Raw genomic sequence first — 13,507 nt, forward strand, 5'->3', positions numbered from 1 at the left:
GTCTTCAGTTCACATTTTAACTTAAGTTATACCAGGTGGATGTTCAGAAATTGGCCAGTGTTTCTTTTGGTTGCAAAGTGTTTCAGGCTGTTGTTTGGCTTTTTTTTGGACCTCTTGTGGTTTTTCTGAGCAGCTTGTTGGCTAATTTTGTTGCCCTTATTGGTATTGCTTGGGGACGTCCCAGTCATCTCTGAACCTGTCTGTGTCTTGTACTGTATAATCAAGAAAACAGGATTTTTCAGTTGCCTGTAAAATCGATTTCTTGGAGTACAGTACAGGGCCCAGGCCACTTTTATTTATTTTTTTCCTGCAATTCTCAGTGCTTGCTAATAGACTGGGGGTTATATGGGGTCCTCCACAACTTTTCTTCTTCCCTTTTTTTTTTTTTTTTTTTTTTTTTTTTTTTTTTGCACCAGCGTCCAAACACCTGGAGATACCTGCCTGTAACCCAGTCGGCTTTGAATGTGTCTGTGTCCTGTACTCCAAGAAATTGATTTTACATGTAATTAAAAATCCCATTTTCTCATTGCAAGACTATTGAATTGTCTCCAGTCAACTTCTGTCTATTTTTATCCATTGTTTTTAGCACATTGAAATCTCTTCAAATTGGAAATTTGTTGAAGAACTTTTGAAAAGGTCAACAGATGTTCAGGTAAGGTTCGCAGATTTTATTGCACTAGTATGTTTGTTTTTGAACTTATGAGAGTTAACTTGTGTTTTAGTATTTTCTTGAGTCACCATGTAACACCTCAAGCAGTTTCAGACTTTCATCCAGTGTCATCTATTTAGTAAGAATAGGTTTCCTAATTAAGAATCTTAGAATTTTATTATGTAAGTTTAAATAATTAATTTGAATGACTTTACCTGTTTTAGATTGCAAGGGGATTTAAGTTTATTGCTACAGTGTTTAGGGAAGAGATTTTAAGCCCTTTTTTTACTCTGGAACCTAAAGGGACAATTCCTAACTGTAAAGTGCAGGACATGGGGCACCCTAAATGGCTTATATGCGGCTACCTTCAGGTGAACAAAGTTGCAAAAACTTTTGCTAGAGCTGCTCCTAGAGAATAACTATAGCCCCACCCATTCCATAAGACTGCAAATTTTTTTTGCCAATGTCATTAGACGATGGACCTGTTCCCATTTGGGGAAGTAATTTTCTTTTTTAATAATTTGAGTTTTTCTGCTTGATCTTTTAACATCTGAATGCCTTTGGCTTGCACTGCCTATCAGGATCCTGTGTTAAGCACTCGCCTTCACACAACGTGCAATGATTGACGTTGGCTGCAAGGTATTCTACAGGTCCAGGGCCATGGTCCATTTCTATGGTTCTCATACCTTGTGATGGGCAAAGGTTAGACCCTAATAGGTCCAGTGTCAACAAGGTAAGACGGTTTCCCCTGTATATGGAATCTAGTCCTTGACTTTAAACAACATTACCTGCAGGTCATAGTAGCACACTATTCATTTTAGTTGGCAGAGGATTTTTGGTATTATTTATTTCCAAAGGGCTTCCTGCTGCAATCAACGCAGGTAATTTCTAGCTGTGCACACAGTCATGAATAGCTGTGGTCACAGACAGCTTGTCATTGCAGTGGACATGCTCTGAACAAGCTGAACAAATTTGTAGCCAAGACCAAGGGATTTTCTGGCCTTCACAGTAGATGTTGGTGATTTTCCTTTTTGGCTCAATTCCAGCTGGTTTATGTATTCCCTCCAATAATCCTACCTTAACTGCTGCACAATATAGAGAATCATTGCACCAAACTTGCCTGGAAGAATGTGGTACACAAACATACTCAGACTTTGAGGTGGATGAGCCTTGGCCTCTTCCAAACAATCTTGCTGACCCAGGCTTCCCTGTTCCATCTCTCAATCACTTAGTTTAACTGCATGGCCAATAAAACACAGGTCCTAAAGGATAGATGTAGCTCTGACTCGGTCATTCCACTTTGCTCAGAGAAAGGAAATCAAACGCCTGAGCAATTTATCAAAGCACAATGAAAGGCCTTCTTTGTAATGTGCGAAGACAGAAGGCTTACTCCAGGGAATACTCTAACACTTGTATTTTGGCCTTTCTTTGGTCGGGTTTTGGCTAGCGCCTGACCCCTGAGTGTCTGTCTTATCTATCTTCTTCCAGAAACCCCTTGGTTTGCAACCCCTTATTAGGACTTTTCCTTTGTTGTTACCTTTGGATCTCAGCCTGGTGCTCCCTGCCCCTCAGTGACTCACCCCATCCTTTTGAACCTATTAGAGACATTCCTTTGGAAGATCTCATTTTTAAGGTTCCCGTCACATGTTAGACAGTTAGAATTAGCAGCTCTCTTGGTAAAGAGCCTTTTCTTATTTCGGACAAGAATGAGGTGATTTTGAGGCCAAAACCTTTTTTGCCTAAAGGTAGTCCTACCCCAAAACATGACCAGGAAATTGCCCTGCATTGTTTGTATGTTGTCAGCTGTCGGGGTCAACCTGAAAGCTTTATTGAAAATCCCTTTTCCTCCTGCTACGTGGGCCCTTGTAAGGGACACCCTTTCTTCTGCTGCACCTTTTGCTAGGTGGATTAGATAAAGAATGCATTTCCAGGGCGTACTCCTTTAAGGAAGGTTTCTACCTTTCTGATCAGAGCCCATTCCACCAGAGTAGTTGGTATTCGCTGGGCTTTGCACCATCAGGCATCTGTATCCCAGATATGTAAGGCTGCCACCTGGTTCTCTGTTCACATGTTTTTCAAGTTCTACTGGGTGGTTAACTGTAAATTCCTTATATTGAAGTACATTACAGGATACAGGTCCCCCTCCCCCCATGTCTTGATCATTTCTTATTGCTTTATAAAGGCCAGCGGTATACCTTGACAGTATAATTTCTTGTGTCCCTAAATGGACTACAAATAATTTTAGTGTGTATGCGCACATAGCTTCTTTAGACTGTATGCTGCACACAGTTTAAATAGATATTTTTGCTCTTATGTTTTCTTAAGACTGGAATCCTAGAGGACCAGCTTCGAATGTATTTGCAGTGCTGCTTGTCATTATGTCACCTTTGGGAGGCAAACCTTACTGCTGCTACCATTCTGTGGGACTATTACAGTAAAAACTTGGTGAGTAATAATGTATTGTGAAAAACAAATAAGGTGTGAAACTTTGAGCCTCCACCTCTTCACCTTGTTGTGTTAACATGTTAGACATGTTTTAAAGACTGACCAGAATGTGAACGATATGACACTTTTGTACTGCTTCGCTAAAAAAAAGTCACTCAAAATAAATTGATTTGATTCTCAAAGTGGTTCTAAAAGCTGAAGGTTTTTACCTTCATGGATTTTATGCAGGAAGATAAAAAAAAAAAAAAACCTTCAGTGTGCAGCTCCCCCCCATATACTTGTACGAACCTGATCTTTGATCCAGAAATGTGCACGAAAGCAGTAGTTCCCCTGGGTCTTTACCACCTCATTAGCTCAGACACAGCAGAAGAAGGAGCCATTGGCTCCCTCTGCTGTCAGTCACAGCCAGTGAAGAGGGGGTGGGGCTGAGCCTCACTGTTTGTCTTATAGACATACAGAGGCAGCTCAGGAGTGAGCAATGCACAAGCGCCCCCAGAGCAAGCAACTTGCTTGGGGAGCACTCAGCAGGAGGGAGGAGCCAGGAGCACCAGGGGAGGACCCGAAAATAGGAAGATCGAGGCTGCTCTGTGCAAAACCATTGCACAGAGCAGGTAAAAATGACAAGTTTGTTATTTGATGAAAAAAAAAAATTGAATTTTTAGTATCACCTTAATGTGTGTCTAGGCAAAAAAAACCCAGAAATGCACATTTTCATATGATTTCTTTTAAAGGGATAAGTTCACCTTTTAATATAATTTATAAAAAATGCAATTTTTTTTTTTTGCAGATAAAAAATGTGCATTTACTTTTTTTTGTTTTGTTTAAGCAGCCTGGAAAGCATTGTACCAGCAATAAGCAGATCGCTGGTGCCATGCAGGTCTTCTGCAGACTGTCTGCCTGTACATCATACGGGCAGGCAGTTTTTACACTGACAGGAAGAATCAATGAACTACCACAGCACTCAGAACTACAAGCAGACAGCCGCAAAGGCTGTTGGTACTTTGTAGTTCATTGATTCACAGGGATCGGTGAGTCAATGATGTGGCCGTGTCGGTAGAGCTCTGCACGACCACTCTCTTTGAATCGTGGCAGCAAGTATTTAGAGAATATTCAGACTTGCTGCCACAAAGAGGAAAGGGGGGGGGGGATAGTGGTGAGAGCAGTCTGATACTGAACATGTTACACCCCAATTGCCATGTGTTTTGTTAATGCTTTTGTTTTAATGTGAGTTGCCATAACCCACAATTAAGAATGGGCCCGTAAGAATGAAATGGTCTTTTTTTTTTTTTCTAAATGTGGAAAGAGCTTTTCATCAGCCCTCAGCAAATCTAACACACCTTCTTTTTTTTTTTTTTTTTTCCTGCTTTTAGAACAGTCTTTTTAATATCTCCTGGCTTGGATTAAAATCTCTGGCGAATGTCCGTAAAACCCCCTTTTCAATGCTGGAAATAGTGAAAAGCTGCTGTGCTGATGAACACAGTCCCGACCTATACAAGTCTGATAACAGCTACCTCATTTTCCTACGGATCATAGCACGCCTGATGAAAAAAGCTAAGCAAAGCAGTGGGATACATCCATGGAAGCAAATAAAGGGAAGGTTTGTATGTTATAAACTTATTCCACGTGCACGGTTTACTACCACACTGAGATTCTGCTAATGTGCTCTGTAAAGTTTGCTAGACTACTGAATTGTTTTGCTATCTTTTGACAGCTTAGAGATGCTTATTGTTAATTTATTTTGCATTCTTTCATCTTAAATTATATTTCCATATTCTAGTATTGAAGTTGGATTATTACACTTGTTGGCTTTTGAACACTTTTGGGAATCATGCATGTGTTCTTAGAATAAACCGGTTAATTGATTTTAGAATTAATGTAGATAACTGTAATACATACAGTACGTGCTTTCAGATACAGTTTGTAGCTTGTGGTGATTTTTTTATTTTATTTTGGATATCGAGCTTGAATGCCTCCCTTCCCCCAGTTGAATTTTTATTTGTTCCTGATATAAGCATACTGGGGTAGTGGACCTTGCACCAAGATTTCCCCTTTTACAATCATTGCATTAAAGCTGTAAGAAAAAAAAAACTGGGAAATAAAGTTAGATAATTTACTTGTTTTACTACTAGATTTGGCCCAAAGAACTATATCTTAATTGTTCAGGACACAGGCTGAGTATTCATTTACCCTGGGTTATAGACTGGTGATAGGATACGCACCCCGGGCATCCCCCCTATAACCCTATCCCATTCTGTGAACCCAGGGTGTGGTGTGTTTTTTTTGTTTTGTTTTGTTTTTTTTTTTTTATTATTATTATTATTTATGTTAGTGTCCTAAGGGTGATGGACCTTCTCACTTACAGATTACCTGTTTTAATTATGTTAATAGTAATTACATTTCCATTTACAGAATCTATTCCAAATTTCACCAAAAGAAGATGCAGGAGCTCCAAGAGGTTGGTTTGCAGAACTTCTTCACCCTGTTTCTCTTACTGGCCACATTGGCAGAGACTGAAGATGTAACTAGCAGGGTCCTGGATCTTTTAAATTTTCTAATACCTAGGATGCTCAGTTCTTCTCAGAAAACCCTTGTGTGGAGAGGACACTTTGCTTTTATCCTTACTTATGTGGAAAAAAATATGGATATTGGTGTTCTAGCAGAAAAACTCTCCAATAGTTTCCGTGAAACTGCAAAGGAGTTCTTGGTGTCCAAGGGTGACTACGGTCAGAAGCATACACATTGGTCACTGCTCTCCACATATGTAGATGGTGTCCAAGAAGTTTTCGAAACAAGCAATTTATTGCTTCTTTCTGAAGAAAAACTACTGAATGATGGTTTTGGCATGTTACTTCCTGCATGTCGAGAGTCAGAACTTAGTGCAGTCCTCCATTTTCTACAGACAGCAGTTTCCAGACTCAGGTATGTAAATTTTCTAAACAATGATGTTTCTATGGAGTTAGTTTGTATCCCCTGATCATCCTGGTGCCCAGTTTTGTGGCCATCATAATTACCGTATTTTTCACTCCATAAGACACACTTTTTTTCCCCCAAAAAAATGGGGGAAAATGTCTGCGTCTTATGGAGCGGCCGGCTTGGTATTCCCCCTGTTGCAGGAAAGATAATCGCTTGTTTCCCCCATCAACATAGTCGGTGTTGATGGGTGAATACCACCTGCAGCGCTATTGTTTTCTGCCAGTGGGGAGCCTTCCCTGCTGATCACTTTGGTGACTATAGTAATTGTTGGAGGTGGACGCTGTGTGTCCCTGACTGGTTGGCAAACAGAGCTCACTATTGTCCAGCTGCAGCTGCTCCCAAACAGGCACAAGGAACCTTTTACTGTCTTTGGGGAACTTTCCCTACTTGGGTTAGGACCTCCTTCCTTGAGGCATTTGGAGCTTTATGAGAAAGGAATTCAGGTGTTTTCTTCTGTTTCAGCTTTCACCCAGGTATATGCTCTTTGTTTTGCATATACCGTATTTTTCGCTCCATAAGACGCACCTAGGTTTTAGAGGCAGAAAACAGGAAAAAAAAAATTCTGAACTAATGGACTGCAGACATAGTACAGGAGATGACCAGAGACTGCGGACAGTACAGGAGATGACCAGAGACTGCAGACAGTACAGGAGATGACCAGAGACTGCTGACAGCACAGGAGATGACTGCTGACCTTTTGGGGAGGGGGGGGGTGCGGGTACCTGAATTTGACAGGTACCCGCTCTTACTTCAGCAGAGTTGTTCTTTGATCTTACCTGTTCCTCTATCCAGCCGTGCGCTGTCTTCCCGGCTTCTGTAGTGTCGGCGCTCGGCATGACAGCCGGGTGCCCAGTGCGCATGGGCGAGAAGCACTTGTGCTTTGTGATTGGTCCGGCGGCTTCTGGGACCTGTCATGTGTCCCAGGTACCGCCTTACCATTCACAAAAAGCACCGCTTCTTGCGCATGCGCACTTGGCACCCGGCTGTCAAGCCCAGCGTCCACACTACAGAAGCCGGGAAGACAGCGCGCCGCTGGATAGAGGAACAGGTAAGATCAAAGAACAACTCCGCGGAAGTAAGAGCGGGTACCTGTCAAATTCAGGTACCCGCTCCCCCCCCCCCCCCCCCAAAGGGTCGCAGTCATCTCCATAAGGTCCCGCTGCAGAGCTGAGCGGCCGGCCCGGTATTCTGACACGGCGACGGTGGAAATACCGGACCGGCCGCTCCATATTCGCTCCATAAGACGCACTGACATTTTCCCCCCTTTTTTGGGGGGGGAAAAGTGCGTCTTATGGAGTGCGTCCTGTTCCTTGCTTCAGATGCTGGCTCTTTACTAGATCTGGAGGAGAATTACTATCTTATGGCTGGACACCAAACTATCCTGAATTGTTCCAAAAGTACTTCTCACATTCCAGGGAGGATTTGTTTAGCTGTCTTAAGTTTTTCTGTTCTGGTCATTTCCAACTCACCAGTCTGGTACCAAGTAGGGCTGCAACTAGTGATTGTTTCCATAATCGATTAGTTGTCTGATTGTTTCAATTAATCAGATAAAAACCTCAAAAATGTATTTTTTAAAAACAATGTATTCTTGAATATCTATATGCAGTAGTAAATATAAATAACCAGCTATATGAATAGGGAACAAAATATCTAATTCACTTTGAGAATAACGCAGTGAGAGAGATGTAGAGAGAGGGAGAAAGAGAGATATTTGAATCTGGTACAAATCATCAGACTCTGACATCCTATTTTTTATGTAAAGAGAATAAAATTCAAAAAGACCTGAAACACTGTTTTGCAGGTTTTCAGACAGGACTGTAACATAATATTATGCATGACAGTCTCCCCTGTCATAGGCAGGTAACTTGATACAAGCTACATGCGCCTACTGTCACTTATGCTGGCCATACAAATACATTTTTCCTTCAAAAATTTTCATTTTAAGAATGCTAGTTCAATTTTCTAATCGATAGTAGAGACAAATCGATGTTCATTTTCTACCACAGTGACTGGAAAAATCAAAAGAGTAGAATAGAAAACTTTTTCTCGCGCAAATGAGTTTTCAGGCGGTGTATGTGAATTTTTGTTCAGAAAGTACATTCATTTTAAGATTGATTGTTAAAAGCAAGTAAAAATTTCTAACAACTTTCTTCTATTCATTGAATGTAAAAATAATTTTTGTACAAATGTTTTCATCCAAAAATGTATAGTGCATGGCCAGCATAAGACACCTGTCATGATTGGGTCAAGAAAATGAAAATGAGCCCTTTATAGTACAAAAACAGCAGATAATCACTGTTATAAGGGGTTAATTTATACTGTAACACAATGAAATTACTAATATAAAAAAGATGCCCAGAGGGAAGGGCGAAACACATTAGACGGAGCTTCTGGTTTCCGGTGACGTCACGTCTCTTGTGAGTGCAATACTTGTATACATTTTGAATAAAAGCAGTATTACCCTCCTCTTTCCCTTTGGTTTCTGTGAGGTGTTATGACTCTGTTGTGCAAGCAAAGGGTCCATTAAATCTGTGAGTGTGGTCTCAAAAGGGGGTCACTGAAGAGCACCAGTCACCATTTGTCGATTGAGCACCGAGCACTTTAATAAGACACATACACATCATTATGGATTGAGTTTTTTATTATTGGACGTTCATTTTGGATGATTTGAAAATTACTGCATATGTTACACTGTTGAGCACTGTTGTTTAAATCTTTTTGCATATGAGGAACAGGGAGGTTTCATCTTCTGTAGGATAGCATATCAATGTCAGAAACTGAGACTGGCAGGTAATATTGCAATATTTGCTTCAGCAAAATATTTCTGTAACTCCTAGTTTCTGCAGTTATTGCCCTCTAGGGCTTAGTAAGGCTGGCCATACATTATACAATTTTCTTGAGAATTTTACTTTAGATTTACCAAAAAACATATAATACGAGGTCAAACCTAAACACTTTCAATTGTATCCAATTAGGCAGGCCCTTGCAGTACATAGTTGAAGGTAAATCTAAAGGAAATTGGGCAGAATTTGTACAGAAAATTGTATAGTGTATGGCCAGCCTAATCTGCTGCAAGACTGTTAGACATGCTAACGAGATTTTACTAAGCTTTGAAGTATGTGGTGGTAAAATAATAGCACACTGAATGACTGAATATACAGCCTTCCAGTTTTCAAGATGCTCTGCCCTGCTTCCTTTTCAGCCAGTCTGACAATTTATTGGCTTCACAGCTTTTTCCATCTGAATATCACAGGTTTGCTTTGTCCTATAATAGCTGCTGGAAATATTACCCAGAAATTAAACATACTTAGGCTGGCCATCCATTATACAATTTTCTTGAGAATTTTGCTTTAGATTTATTAAAAACCATATAATACGAGGTCAATCCTAAATGACACTTTCAATTGTATCCAATTAGGTGGGCCCTTGCACTACATAGTTGATGGTAAATCTAAAGGAAATTGGACAGAAAATTGTATAGTGTATGGCCAGCCAGCCGGTCAAATTCAGGGTTACCCCAAGGATGACAGAGTATTGTCGTTGACATGCATAAAACACATTATAATCTCATATCTATGCTTGGCAAAGGCAGCAGAGAACACAACATATGATGAATCAGATCTGCGGACCAATACAACCGCAATTCATTTCTTTTAGTAATGCCCATGTTGAGGGTTAGGCCCAAAAAAAATGTAAATTTGAAAACCGTAATGAGTTTCCGTGCGAATGGTCTGGCAAGGTTTGAATTTGGGTTGGCGGCAATAAATTGTTGTGCATATAAATTGCTTTGATCCACAATCAACGCATACAGATATTCCATGAAAAACAACTCCAAAAATCAAGGAGGTATGTGAAAGACCAAGATGTACTAGAACGCTGGTACTCCGTTCATCAAAAGGTAGAGCGGCACTAGTACTGGCACTCTGCTGCATATGAGAGTCATCAAAATTTACTGGCAAGTGCTAACAGAGATCAGGCCTGATTCTGAGAACACTGCGGTTTTGTGTGCAATGTATCAAGTGACAGTGACCTATGGACACTGCACTTGCTGGGGGAGAAAGGGGAGGGGTAAGCATAGGGGCTAAACGCAGGTGCCGGGACTGATCCTGCTAACGCATTTTTGGGGACGCTATACTAATGTGAACGCTAGTATAGTGCTGATCTGATCAAACATATTGACCCGTTCAGACACTATATTAGCAATAGATGTTTATTGTGTATGAGCGTGCTCCTGGCAATCAAGGGGTTAAATATGATGACTGGTGATGACTGGTGTACTGACGGGCAATCTGACGCTATCTGGGAGGGGCGTAAACCATGGGAGCATGAATCACGTGTGTGTATGCACGTGTGTGTATGTATGTATGTGTGTATATATACAGTATGTATGTATGTGTGTGATTTTGCGCACCCATGTGCCCTGTAGCAGTATTTCTGCTATAGAGCGGTGAGGAAGCGGTTACAGAAGCAGGTTGTATTACGGCGCTGTGTTACTTTTAACTGAACATTGCGTGGTCATGCAACACTACATCCAAATTAAATTTGCGTCCTTTTTTCCCACAAATTGAGCTTTCTTTTGGTGGTATTTGATCGCCTGTGCCTTTTTTTTTATTTTTTTGCGCTATAAAAAAAAGGCTGACAATTTTGAGAAAAAAAACAATATTTTGTACTTTTTTGCTATAAAACATGTCCAGTAAAAAAAATTTAAAAATCAAATTTAGTCATACATTTCTGCCAAAATGTATTCCGCGACATGTCTTTGCTAAAAAAAAATCCCAATACGTGTAAATTAATTGGTTTACGTGAAAGTTATAACGTCTACAAATGGCGGGAAAGATACTGGGATTTTTTTTTTTATTATACTAATAATGGCAGTGATCAGCGACTTGTGGTGGGACTGTGGTGGACATTTTGACACTTGAATACTTTTTCAAGTCACTGTAGACTACACACTTCACTGAATATGTCCTGTTTTATAAGCTACACATTTGGCTCTGCAGCTTCTTGGTGAAAGTTTGAAAGGCATGTACAACCAGAAAAGGAGGCATCCCCAAGAGTGAAAACAAATTGGAGGATAGATGTTTGTGAGGTTATAGGGTAATTACAACATTGTGCCTCTCGGTCTACCACTTTGATGCCATTGTCTTGTTTTTTTCCCAAAATATGTCCATAGGCTTCAATGTAATGACATTTTTCCTTTCACAAGTATTTTATCTGCAGTGACAACTGACTGTCTAATGTAATGTTTTGAGAGATGAATGTTTCAAGGTGAAAAACAAAACATCCCATATCATTTAGTGAATGAATTTCACACATAAATAACAGCAACTATCTGCATGCCTTCTGTATATGTATTTTAATTTATTTTGTGTACTATTCATGTTCATGCAGGTTTTTCTTTACCCTTAAGTTTAACCTATGATATTCCTCTTCTAAATGACAAGATTCTAATTTCTTTGGTATTTCCCTGTGTTTTCAGTGTGTCAGATACAAGGCTTATTTAAAATGAAAAGAAAGCTGGAGCAATTTTCTTTATTCCATTTCTGTCTCCTAAGGCCTATTTCCCCTGGTGAGCACATAGCAGTGGGGGGTTTAAGGGAATTCAGCTCTCTGCAAATTAATGTCTCACATCATGAAAATTCAGGAGCATTTTTTTTTTTTGTATCTTGAAAAGTAATACAGAGAATGTGAGTATTATTTCTTGCCAGCGGGTAGAAGATGAATGATTTTGTCACAGTTTTACTGCTTGATGAGCAGTGTCCTGAGGGTCAGGCTTAACTCTGTGTCACTATGCTGCTCATTACTCTTGAGCTAAATAAGGGCTGATTGGATCTAAATTGCCTAGCACATGGGCCACAGATGAGCTCAGTGAGCAGGGGATGACCTGCTATTCAGGTGGGGAGTCACCCTGGTGTGCAAATGCTGCATTAGAGCACCGTGGGAGAATGAGAAGCTGCCAGCAAAAGAAATCGAAATGTAAAAACTCTTTGAAGCCGAGATGGAAGAATTTTGAAGTGTAGGAAGTGACAGGTTGATGGTACTTATCAGCTTTGGCTGGATTAGAGAACAGTGTCATCTTGCTTTTATAATGACAGTAGTCTAAAGCTGGCTGCTAACTACTCGACAGTGCAGAGCAGCCGTTGACACAGTCTTGTCTGCTTCTGGCTGGGTTATTTGATAGAGAGGTGCTTCACAATGTTTTAAGTCCTTCTTAATAACATACCGCTGTGCAGTGAAAGCAATTAGCCCTGTAACATTGCACTCTGATATATTTATTTCATCTTTTTAATAGCGAATGTCATTTTGTTTAACGGATCTTAGTAAAATAAGAGTAGTAATCATGACTTTTGTATATGTCCGCATTTGTTTGCCAACTTAGCCCTAAACTCTAAGCAGAAACTATGCCCTCTATCAAATGTTAAACTGTAAAAGCACTAATAGAACTTGTTTTCCTTTCTTTGTTATTTTTATTCCTTAATAGACATTTTCTGTTTTCTCTTAACCTCTTGCCCTCCAGGGAATTTACTCCTCTTCTTGACCAGGCCATTTTTTGCGATACGGTGCTGTGGTACTTTTATATGACAATTGCACGGTCATGCAACGCTGTACATAAATGAAATTTGTCTTTTTTTTTTTTTTTCCTCACAAATAGAGCTTTCTTTCGGCGGTATTTGATCGCCTCTGCGTTTTTTATTTTTTGCGCTATAAACAAAAAAACTACAATTTTGAAAAAACACAAAACAATATTTTTGACTTTTCGCCATAAAACATATCCAGTAAAAACATTTTAAAAATCAAATCTCATCATAAATTTAGGCAAAAATTTATTCTGCTACATATCTTTGCTATAAAAAAAAAAAAAAAACCCAATACATGTAAATTTATTTGGTTTACGTTAAGTTAGAGAAGTGATCAGGGCCGAACCCCACTCTGTGTGTCATATGGACATACAGAGCATGGCTCAGCAGTGAACACATGATTGCCCCCAGTGCAAGCAGCTTTCTTTGAGGGCACTCGGCAGGGGGGAAGGGCAAGTAATGTCATCAGGGAATCCAAGAAGAGGAGGATCATGGCTGCTCTGCAAAACCCTTCCAAAAAGCAGATACGTATGATATGTTTGTTATTTAAAAAAAAAAAACCCTTTAGTATCAGTTTAACCACTTCAAGTCCGGACACTTTCACCCCCTTCCTGTACAGGCCAATTTTCAGTGCTAACGCACTTTGAATGACAATTACGCGGTGATATAACACTGTACACGCAGTGGAATTTTTAGTATTTTTCTGAGACAGATAAAGCTTTATTTTGGTGGTATTTATTCACCACTGGGATTTTATTTTTTTGCTATATACATGAAAAAGTCCAAACATTTTGAAAGAAAAAGTTTTTCTTATAAAATTTTGCGAATAATCTTTCTTCATAAATCTTGACCAAAATGTATT

General features: G+C 39.8%; 1 protein-coding gene across 1 annotated transcript in view; it reads left to right on the forward strand.

Annotated features, from left to right (window-relative positions):
* Positions 1-13,507, forward strand: part of MMS22L (MMS22 like, DNA repair protein) — a 125,151-nt gene that overhangs the window by 52,717 nt on the left and 58,927 nt on the right. The window contains exons 10-13 of the mRNA XM_089665288.1: positions 587-652; positions 2,975-3,094; positions 4,465-4,691; positions 5,504-6,013. Coding sequence (XP_089521414.1) covers positions 587-652; positions 2,975-3,094; positions 4,465-4,691; positions 5,504-6,013 — 923 coding nt within the window. The remainder of the gene's footprint in view (positions 1-586; positions 653-2,974; positions 3,095-4,464; positions 4,692-5,503; positions 6,014-13,507) is intronic.

The sequence above is a fragment of the Staurois parvus genome, unplaced genomic scaffold, assembly GCF_062004578.1.
Source record: "Staurois parvus isolate SC_StPar_1 unplaced genomic scaffold, SC_StPar_1.0 ptg000048l, whole genome shotgun sequence".
Lineage (NCBI taxonomy): Eukaryota > Metazoa > Chordata > Amphibia > Anura > Ranidae > Staurois > Staurois parvus.